Source organism: Rhinatrema bivittatum, chromosome 11, assembly GCF_901001135.1.
Source record: "Rhinatrema bivittatum chromosome 11, aRhiBiv1.1, whole genome shotgun sequence".
Taxonomy (NCBI): Eukaryota; Metazoa; Chordata; class Amphibia; order Gymnophiona; family Rhinatrematidae; genus Rhinatrema; species Rhinatrema bivittatum.
Genome location: NC_042625.1, coordinates 22,668,452 through 22,680,141, shown reverse-complemented (window position 1 = coordinate 22,680,141; position 11,690 = coordinate 22,668,452). Strand labels below are relative to the sequence as shown.

At 40.4% G+C, this 11,690-nt stretch overlaps 1 protein-coding gene across 4 annotated transcripts in view; it reads right to left on the bottom strand.

Annotated features, from left to right (window-relative positions):
• Positions 1-1,130: 1,130 nt before the first annotated feature.
• Positions 1,131-11,690, bottom strand: part of IFT81 (intraflagellar transport 81) — a 140,912-nt gene continuing 130,352 nt past the window's right edge. For 3 of the 4 annotated variants that reach the window (XM_029620126.1, XM_029620125.1, XM_029620127.1), the window contains 3 exons: positions 11,373-11,458; positions 6,271-6,316; positions 1,131-1,896 (listed from right to left, as the gene is read on the bottom strand). In XM_029620126.1, the coding sequence (XP_029475986.1) occupies positions 1,714-1,896; positions 6,271-6,316; positions 11,373-11,458 (315 nt within the window). In that variant the 3' untranslated portion in view covers positions 1,131-1,713. The remainder of the gene's footprint in view (positions 1,897-6,270; positions 6,317-11,372; positions 11,459-11,690) is intronic. The other variant, XM_029620128.1, reaches the window with a different exon arrangement.

Genomic DNA, 11,690 nt, shown 5'->3' with positions numbered 1-11,690 from the left:
AAACATATGCAAAGCCAACGGCTCATATTTGATCAGGTAAAGCTAGCAATTTATTTCAAACTGTTACCAAAAAAAAAAAAAAAAAGTACATACAGATTTTATTCTTTGGAAATTGCCAATGCAAAAATCAATAATGTAAGGCTTAATGTGAAAACATATTTTATAACAGGAAACACTATCAAATAGAAGAGAGAGATACAAAACAACTGAGTAAACAGCTGTAATCAATGAATCAAGAGATTTTTCTGAATATATAGGGGTAGATATTCAAAAGTTAGCCATTTATCTAAGTTAGCCAGATAGAAGGGATATTCAGCAGTACAGCTATGCTGCCGAATATTCCCAGATAAACTGCTACTTAGGTGGATACGTTTTATCTCTCCCAGATAACGTTGTCTGTCTAACGTCGAATATTACTACTTAGCAGGATAACTTATCAAACTAAGGCCTGGATTTATCAAAAGGGGCGTGGTTTATGCGAATAGACAGTTTATTGCAATTTGCGCTAATTTCCTATGCGAAGAGCTAAGTTAGCGCAAAAGTGTGATAAAATTTTCAGACTTTGCGATAAGTGCCAGACATGTTGTATTTCCTGCATACAGCCACTGGGGGGGGGGGGGGAAAGGGGAGAGAGAGAGAGAGAGAGAGAGAGAGAGAGAGAGAGAGAGAGAGAGAGAGAGAGAGAGAGAGAGAGAGACTGACTGACTGACTAACCATAATGTCCTCTCCCTCTATGGGAGGCCCACCTAGTAACTCGAGGTGAGGTTTAGGTATTAGTGTAGGGGTTAGGGGCCACTTTGTCATTCAACGTGAAACATACGAACAGAACAGTGCTCCCTTGTGAAGATTTGATGACCTTCGGAGTGAGGAAATGCACCCAAAGATGAGATTTATGCAATATTCTCTCAACCTAGCTTGATGGACTCTGTACTTGGGTAACAAGCTAGGTGGAGAGAACATTGCACAAATCTCATCTTTGGGTGAGCTTCCTCACTCTGAAGGACATCAAATCTTCACAAGAGAGCACTGTTCTGTTTGTACGTCTCACGTTGAATGTCAAAGTGGCCCCTAACCCCCTACACTAATACCTAAACCTCACCTTGAGTACCTAAGGTGGGCCTCCCATAGAGATACAAATACCTAGCTAGGGAGAGGACATTATGGCTAGGCTAGCCTCTCTCTCTCCTCCCCCCATGGCTAGGCTGGTGTTCCAGGAGCTTCAAACCTACTAAAACAGGCCTTTCAGGAGACATTGCGAACATGCGCTAACATCTTACCGCCCTGCAACGCAAGCTATCGCACGGCTTAACGCTACTGAAAACGGTGTAGTTAAAATCGGCGTTAAGTCTGTGCGATAGCACTTCGCAGACTGGCAAACCCAGCACACTCCCCCACTCCTAAACGCCTCCTCTTTTTCGGATTTGCATCGCACGATACGATATGGTGCAATCGCATGTGCTAAGAGCCTATCGCATGCGATAGGCCCTTAACGCATGCGAAAACGCCTTAGCGCATTTTGATAAATGACCCCCTAAGTAGCATTGCCCACTGCCTGTTCACAACCTAGCTGCCTATCTAGCAGCCGCTGGACATAACCAGATATTCAGCGGCCTGTACGTAGTCGGATAAGTCCTACTTATCTGGCTATCTAGTGCTAAACTTGCTTTGAATATTGGCTTCCATATGAATAAAGAATTCAACAGAGGGACTCATTTACAGTATGAGTCTCTCTTCTCCACCTTCCTGTATCATTTGACCTATGGAGTTCTGGCTCTGCTGCTTGATAAAGCACTGCTTCTTACACTCCATCAGCTGTTCAAAGTCACGCCACATTTTAGCCTGCTTCATGTTTTGGCCATGGCTCTCACGCACTGATTTTTGTTTCTCTCGCAATTTCTGTAGTTAGGCATTAAAAAAAACATTAAATAACATAAGGTTAGGATTTTTTTTTTTTTGGAAAGTTTTCACAAAATTTAACCTTTTAAAATTTTAAATAGCATTTGCTTTTATCAATTTAGTAAAGCAACTTGTCTGATTTATACTTTAATTAAATGTTTTTGGCCTGGCAGTTTTCTCCATTTTGGGCTTCCATCTCAATCAGAAGCTGTCCAACTGGGGTTACGGTACCAGAAGCCTTGAATTCACAACTACTCAGGGTTTTCCCCACAATTTTAACAGTCTCCTCCCTACCATGCAGCCCATCCTTTTTAGCAACAGTCCTCGGCCAGGACCACAGATCATGGCTTCTTCCAGAACCCAATATACTTGTACTTGAGTCTGGCCATTAGGTGTCAACATTGTGCAATGGTGCCAACGCCCTCCTCAGCCTCTCCAACTGTACATGGCCTCAATTTAATTTAGTTTGTTTTTTTTTTTAAATATGAATGAACTCCTGCTCATGAAGCAACTCAGATGGGAAGCTGTGTTCATAGCCCCCTGGGGATAGGCTGTCTCCCAGTAATTATGTAAGAAACGCTTATAGGTGGGGTCTATGACCAACTACAGATGACTGTTAATCCAATAGTTGGTTTATAGATGGAGGAAGGGAAAAACTCTGGGTGAACATGAATGAAGGCTCATGGTCACAACCCCTATCATACATGACAGTCATTGGGGATGCGACAGGTTCTGACTAGGCTGGATGCTCAGAGAGGAAGGTAGGCCAAGCACAAACACTAACAAGTATATGCAGATGCTATATTAACAATTGTTTCCTATGCACTTCACAGTAAGCTTTGATTTTATGTTCATGTCTCATACTCAAAATCACTGAGTTTTGTTATTGAGTCAATGTATTAAGTACACATTATTATCTACAAATAAGGAAGGATGGCACCAGTATATATAATATCATTCATGACCTGACATTTGTCTTGAATGGTCCATGGTATCTCCAGAAAGACTTGGAAATAGACATTCTTTTCCATGATATAGATGAGTTAGCCCAAGAAATATTTTATTAAACCTCCCTAATCATAGAAACAGATAACCATACTTCTTAGCTCACAATTTGGTCATTAGATGGGATTGATGGCTATATTACTTGATTTACTATTCCGGAAAGCAAAAAAAGGCGACAGTCTACTTGTGTGCATGGATGCCAAAAAATAAAGCATGAGATAATATACACAACCTGCAGTACTTCACTAAGCTTCAGCTGCTGCCATGGGCTATGAGGAAGACCTAATTACTATAAATACTATGAGAAAATACATCTAATACACAAGCTTACTGTACAACAGCACCCACACTGATTTGTTCTTCTTTATCTAAACATGATTGTGCAAAGAAATAGATTTTACAACTGATAAGAAACTACATGGTTTTGTTTGCTTGCTTGCTTGTTTTTTTTTTAAGCATGACTATGTGGTACCCAGATGTAACAGATACATGAGACTCAAAAGGTTAAGGTCAATTTCCTACTATAATTTTCCCATGATATTCTGATTACTTTCTTTAAGCACACACACATTTTTGAAAGCTACATCTAAAAACTAGGCATGCTGTGACTATTCTAATATTCATCAAATTTCCTTTGCTAATGCTGCAATTGACAGACTGGAGTGGAGAGAAGTAGACACTGTCCCTCTACAAAAGTGGGAACAGGGAGGAGGCTGGTAACACAAAGCCAGTTACAGCCTTCTATCAGTGGTGGGGGAAACTAAAGGACTCATTAATAAGGAAAAGGGTAGCTGAACCCAGTGGATTACAGGATCCAGGGCAGCACAGCTTATGATCCATTTCTTTGACTGGGGGAGTGCTGGAAGTGGTATACAGTCAGGCCTCTGACATTATTCTGCCCAGGAGGCTCCTAAACAAGCTGAGCAGCGTGGGGGAACGTATGCTAATGTATTAAATTGCAGTTAATCTCGCCTAAGTACCAGCACATCAACGGGTGACGTTAATGACAAGCAAATGAGCCCAGACAGTAAAGTACATACGGACTTTACCTACAAACTCTATTGCAAAAATCCTAATTACACTTCTCGAGATGCATTTCTTTTTCTTGTGATAATGCCTTTGCAAAGCTGTTAGCAAGCCTCCCTTATCTCTGTGCTAATGGGTAATGAGATATTTTGCATCTCGTTAGCTCATCACTTTTTGCACATAAAACTTGCAAAAGCTCAACCTTACATGTTAAAAATGCTATTAGCACATGAAAACCTACCTTATTCATACCAACAGTGCCTTTTACACCTGAACTGGCATTTGCGAGTTTAAGTGCACTTGGGTGTATTGGCTTAGAAATTGGTTTTGTCATAGGCAAATGGATAGTGGAACATGAAGTTCATTCCAAGGAGAGGAGGAATACACCTCAGGGATCAGACCAGTTCTATTCATTATTTCATAGATAATACGAAAGAGGTGCTAGCAGGAAAGGTTTGCCCTTTGGAAGATTATATTAAGATCTGCAACCAGATGGATGTGCCAGATGGAGCAGAAAAAGATAAGAATGTTTGAGGAGTGGTTAAGAGCTTGATAGCTATGATTTAAAGCAAAAATGGCAGTGTCATTCACCAGAGGCACAGAAACCCAAGGGAGCAGGAGGGGAGAGGAGGTGGGCGAGGGGCCAAGCATGAGTGTGCAGCAAATTGAAGCCGATTCTGGGAATGTTCTTACCTTATGACCTCAAAGTTGCCATATAGAGCAACAAGACAATCCTGTAGGATCCAGAGGGGGCAATGGTCAAATTGTCCGGACTGGGGCCAAGACTGCAAGTACTTTTTACCAGCAGGTTTTGCACCAATTCACAATTTGAACATTGCTGCAGGTATAAAGTGCACACAGACACTTGACTGTGTTTACTGGTACTAGTTGCAAAATCTTACAGCTTGAGCAACAGATGAGAATAAGCAAGCAAGGCTCCAGGTTTTCTTAGAAAAGCTGCATCTGGGATATCACTTGTCTTTTATTGCGATGATGGAACTGACAGCTCTGAAATTTATCATCCTCAACAAGTTGCTTTATATACAACTTAAAATTTGAGCTGGCTGAGTGTATGATATCTCCGTTTCATTTTCTTATCCAAATGGTTTACCAGGAATGTGCTGTTGTGTTAAGCTCTTTGACTATCTCTTACAAACAGCTCAGCTGAGCAGAGAAAGGTTGGTGGCATTTGTTTTCAAGAGATCAGTTACAGATGCTACGAGCAATGGAGTTTTCCTTAAGGCCTGTAATGCGCTTTCTCCAGAGACAGCAGCAGTGGGTTTGCTGAATTTAAATCTTCCTTCAACTGCTTCTCTTCTTTGTTGAGGGGCCAACATACTGAAATGTCCTGATGTTTTTGCAAGCTTTCATGTTCAATGAAAGTGCTATTAATGTGCACAATCGAGTTTAAATGAGTTAATAGAACTTTGAACGCACATTAATTATCTTGTTAATGAGGTAAAGAGATGCTAAACTATGAAAACCAACAGATTACATATTAGCATAACAAAACAGTATGGGGTAGATTTTAAAAGAGGTACGCGCGTAACCCTTTTAATACGCCCCTGCGCATGCCGAGCCTATTTTGCATAGGCTTGGCGGCACGCGCAAGCCCTGGGACGCGCGTAAGTCCCGGGGCTTCACTAGGGGGGCGTGTCAGGTGGGCGGCGCGACATTCGGGGCGTTCCAGGGGGCGTGTCGGGGGCGTCGTGCCAGCCCGGGGGCGTTCCGGGGGCGCGGCCGAAGCCTCCAGAACAGCCCCCGGGTCGGGAGATGGCGCGCCAGCAGCCTGCTGGCGCAGGTGTAACTTTTACAATAACGGTAAGGGGGGGGTTAGATAGGGCCGGGGGGGTGGGGGTGGGTTAGGTAGGGGAAGGGAGGGGAATGTGCGGGGCGGTGGAAGGAAAGTTCCCTCCAAGGCCGCTCCGATTTGGCCTCGGAGGGAACGGGCAGCACGCGCAGGGCTCGGTGCGCGCAAGGTACACAAATGTGCACCCCCTTGCGCGCACCGACCCCGGATTTTATAAAATAAGCGCGGCTACGCGCATATCTTGTAAAATCCAGCGTACTTTTATTTGCGCCTGGTGCGCGAACAAAAGTACGCGCGCGTGCTGTTTTTTAAAATGTACCCCTATCTGAGCTAACTTCACATATGTAATAATTGAAAAATCTTATGTACTTCCTAAAAGTATAATTAAGGTTTGGTGATAAAGTGCATACATAAAGTATGTGCGTACCTTACAATCTGTCTCATTTGTAGATCATTAACATCATTAATATGTGATAAACACCGGGTTATTGCACATTTTATACCTTGATGACTAAGAGCAATAAAATTCTTACCTTCCCAAGATTTTCTTGTTCCAGAATATTTCTTGTATATTGTTCCCTAGAAGATGAAACAAACCAAGATAACACTTTAAAGTAGTAAAGGATAATGCATTTGAATGATTAATGTTTGTTTACTAAATAATGCCTAATTCAATAAAATAATGTAAAGAAAGTTGTACATTTCATTCATATTTTTTATGTAATTGTTATATTTTTGTTGTAAACTCACCAATCTAGAAACAAAAATGGATGCATCAAATAACTTCTCCCTCTTTTCTACAATGTATAATATTCATTCAAATTGTAACAATTGTGAAACCCAACAATCAATTTAATTAATTTCAACACACACAGCACATGTGAATTTTTCTACTTAATATATTTTTTTTTGAAAGAACATTTTTTTGGGATGAAGGTGGTGGTTTCATATATTTAAAGCAAAAGCCATTCAGGCTAAGCTATATTTGTTTTTAATCATTAACACACCAGCCAACCTCCTAAATATTTATATATCATTGTGCTAAATGTGCAAAAATTCTCTCTGTTCTAATATCATCTATGTATACTTAAAGAATAGACTCATGTGGAGCCCAATAAGGCTTCTTAGTTTGACAGCCCCCTTAGTGGCTCATTGTAGTGATTGTCAGCACACGTTTGAGCAGTTATTGAACATGTTCAAAGGACATCGGGGGAATGTGGCATCAAAACTCAATTATCGGGAGCAATTCTGGATACATAAGTTGAGGACTGAACAACCGGGTGGGCTGAACGAACAAGTGGATTGGATGTGTCTGATAGAACGTTGTCACGGATTGGATGTCTCTGGTATAACGTCAACACTGATTGAATCTTCTTGGAAACCCAGATGACTTTAAAACATTCAAATGAGCACTTTGGCGTTAGACTGCCATTTGATTTACTTGCTGGTGAGGAGGCTTTGGAGCATCGATTGATTTTTGACAACGAATTTGATCCCAGCAGTTAATAAACATCTGTTTGGAACAGAAAGGTCAACCCTTGAAAAAGAATCATCTTCGAAACTTGTACGAGTCGGGGGTTTTACACAAGAACTGAGCTGACAGCTAAGTACTTTGCGATGGCGGTTGGTAGGAAACTAAGAAGCCTTATTGGGCTCCACATGAGTCTATTTTTTAAGAATACATAGATGATATTAGAACAGAGAGAATTTTTGCACATTTGACACAATGATATATACATATGGTTGGCTGGTGTGTTAATGATTAAAAACAAATATAGCTTAGCTTTAAATATATGAAACCACCACCTTCATCCCAAAAAAAATTTCTTTCAAAAAAAAAAAATATTTATAAAAATTCATATGTGCTATGTGTGTTGAAATTAATTAAATTGATTGTTGGGTTTCACTATTGTTACAATTTTGATATATATGATTGGACCCATACCAATGATCTTTCTATAGTGGTTTGTCACAATATTCATTAAAGACATACCAACACATCAGAAATACCTGACCAGTTATCAGAATTTGAAAGGGGCTTGTCTGTGAGAACAAACATAAGATCTGTCATACTGGGTGAGACCAAAGGTTCATCAGGCCCAGTATCCTGTTTTCAAGAGTGGCCCATCCAAGTCACAAGTACCTGGCAAGTACCCAAACATTAAATAAATCTCAAGCTACCATTGCTTATTAATTAAATAGCAGTTTATGGATTTTTCCTCTAGGAACATATCCAAACCTTTTTTAAACCCAGTTACATTAACTGCACTAACCACATCCTCTGTCAATGAATTCCAGAGCTTAACTATGCACTGAGTGAAAAAGAATGTTTTTCGATTTGTTTTAAAGAGCTACTTGTTAACTTCATGGAGTGCCCCCTAGTCCTTCTATTATCTGAGAGTAAATAACCGATTTACATTCACTTTTTCAAGTCCTTTCATTATTTTGTAGACCTTTATGATATCCCCCATCAGTCTTCTCTTCTCCAAATTGAACATCCCTAACTTCCTTAGCCTTACCTCATAGGGCAGCCATTCCATGCCCCTTATTTTGGTCACCCTTCTCTGCACTCTCTCCAGTGCAGCTATATCTTTTTTGAGGTGCGGCGACCAGAATTGCACACAGTATTCAAGATGTGGTCTCACCATGGAGTGAAACAGAGGCATTATGACATCTATCATTTTATTTGCCATTCCCTTCTTAATAATTCCTAACATTCTGTTTGCTTTTTTGATCACCACAGCACACCGAGCCGACGATTTCAATGTATCATCTACTATGACGTCTAGATCTCTTTCCCGGGTGGTAACTCCTAAGATAGAACCTAACATTGTGTAACTACAGCAAGGGTTATTTTTCCCTATATGCATCACTTTGCACTTGTCCACATTAAATTTCATCTGCTTTTTGGATGCTCAGTCTTCCAGTCTTGCAAGGTCCTCCTGCAATTTATCACAATCCGCTTGTGATTTAACTACTCTGCATAATTTTGTGTCATCTGCAAATCTGATCACTTCACTCATCATATCCCTACAGACAAAGCTGTATAAAAACAACTGTGCATGGCCTCCCGCAGCTTCACCATATTATACCAATACTGATCAATACAGGAGCAGGTTCTGCCAGGAAGCAGAAGAATTCACAAAACAGTATAGCACTGCCTGCTACCTGCAACACTGCTGCCTTTGGTGCCTGTAGAAGCTGCATAGGCTGAAGCATGCCAAGGAGTTCACTTCCTGGATAGAGATGAGACTGCCATTAAAAAAAACCCTGGGTTTGCCAAAGTTGAAACAGCCAGTTACTTTCCAGCAGATGTTTCTGAAAGGAGGAGTCTACAGAAAGGACTTGGGCATTAAGCAGATACCTAAAAGGAACTTCTATGTACTTTGTGGCTTTGCTGTATTAAAATGTTAGATAAATGTAATTTATTAAACAATATGGGCCTATTTGACTGTAAAAGAACACTGAATGGAAAGCAGGGACTTTTGAGTTCTAGTAATGAGATATATATATATATATATATATAATTTTACTATTTATAATTATGTCTTTGGAAAGAATGCAATAGTTTTAAAAAGCTCTAATTTTAGAAAACAAAATACACTAGCTAAATTCCTCAGTACTGACTCAATGTGACTTTTTAGAATGGAAAAAAATTATGTTCATTGAAAAGATCATAATCACCCTTATTTCCAACCTTATTTTTACATTGAATATTCTATTTATGACTTACACTGAGCCCGAGAATATATGCCAAATGGAAAATGAGCATTTTAACATTCCATGTGCAAGTACTTGAAAAGTGCTCCATCTAAATCTAGGCTTGGCTAGGATGAGTGCACTGAAACAAGACTGTGTTTAATGCAAAAAATGTGAAGAGTTATTTATCTAGAGTGTAGTGATGGGTGTGTACTTGGGGGGGGGCACTGGCAATCAGTGAATACAAGAGAAATCTGTAAGATACCTGGGGTGACAAACAATAGGACAAGGGAGTGGGAAAGGAATAGTGGAATACTAGGGCACACAGGGAGAGGGATAACTAGAAGAAAAAAAGATGGCGGTAATAGCTTCGTACATGGGAGAGACCTCATTTGGAATAGTGATTCTAATTTTGGAGGGGCTGAATGCAAGGCGCATTACCAAATGGGACTTAAATATATATCCTGGAAGAGAAGTAAGGAATATATAGAGACTTCTTAAGTGGCTTACAGAGAGATGTGTATCGTTTTTATACATCTTCACCATTGCGGGCCCCACCCTCTGGAACTCCCTCCCCGCCAAACTCCGCCTAGAACCGTCCCTGAGCCATTTCAAAAAAGGAATCAAGACATGGCTCTTTAAACAGGCATACCCCAACTCCTCTCAAACCTAGCCACTGCCCTATTTAGACTACCTCAGCTTCCGCTCAGCCTACCTACCTTTTCCCTGACCTCCCCCATACCTTTCCCTGTACCCCTCTCCCCCCCCCCTAGCGCCCCTCCTCCTCCTCCTACCCCGCCCTCTTCACCCCTTAGCAAGCTCTCCCTGAAAACACCCTTGCTCAATTGTACCCTGTTCCCTCCACACCCCTTCTCCGCTCCCTTCCCACTCCCTCCCTCATTTCCTCCCCCCTTCACCAGCATTTATCTGTACATACGTGCACTTGCCTCCTTTCATACTGTAAATAAGTTCTATATGCTAAGTTCTTAAGTGCACATGTCTCCTTAACATTGTTTATATTTCACTTGCATATCTAACCCTAGCATGAATGCAAAAGTTGTAACTCTGCTCGTTGACTCTCTTCACCTGTACTTTTGTATATTATCCAGTTAGCCCCCTTCCTCGTTCATTGTAATTTCCTTTCTCAGTTACTTGTAAACCGACATGATGTGTCCTACGAATGCCGGTATAGAAAAATGTTAAATAAATAAATAAATAAATCTTATCGGTTCGTACTTCGTTTTTCCTGTGGTTAACTTCATTTTTTCCATGTTTTGGGGGTTGTTTTTTTTTCGTATTTCACTAATTTCGTGTTAGTGCGCACTAACGTTTTTACTAACGGGTCTTAGTGCGCACTAACACGAAATTCAAATTTTTCCCGAATTTCGGTGAATTATTGTTCGTTTTGGGTAGCTCCTGAAACAGGATGAATTCGACAATTTCGTTGAAATTATCTAATTAATCTAAAATGAATGCACATCTATAGTAAGCATATTGTTGAACAAAGAGTTCTAGAAGAACATAGGGTCATGATATAAGGCTGGAGAGTGAGGGGGAGACTTAGAAGTAACATTATTAAACATTTCTTCATAGAAAAAGCAAGGAGTGTATGGAAAAGGAAAGAAGAAGGAATGACCTTATGGCTAGAGTATTTATTTATTTGTATTTATTAAAATCTCATATTTTGCAACTTCCTTGCACTTGGCTTTCAGTGCTGGTCTCCCACAATTCTTTATCGCCCTTTGTTTCAGAGGCAGGGACTTCTTGTACCTGTATGTAATTTATTGTGAGGTGCTAATATAGATACCAAAGAGAATAAAACCCCAAACAAAAAGCCTCTAGTGGACGTGGTGGAGACAAAACTGGTAACAGAATTCAAGAAAGATTTTCCCCAACATCTGTATTTCAAACATTCAGAACAAAGAAGTGAGTTCACCTAATAGCTTTCCTTCTTTCTTGTGGGTCAGGGGAAACATAAGCCTTCATTTCATCAGCCGCACGCTGCAACTGGATTTCCACATTCTGGAGAGAAACACACAGGCTTGTTTTGACAACTTACATCGCTGCTTCCTTGTACTCCTGGGCTATAACTCTGGATTTCCTGTTTGCTCTTCTACTTTTTGTGTTTAACGTTTTTATTGAGGAATGATGAATACAACAAACAGCATACACATAGCTTTCCATGCTACTTACAACATGGCCAGCCACAATCTTTAGACATACATAACAAGAAAATCATTTCTCAGTTTTCAAG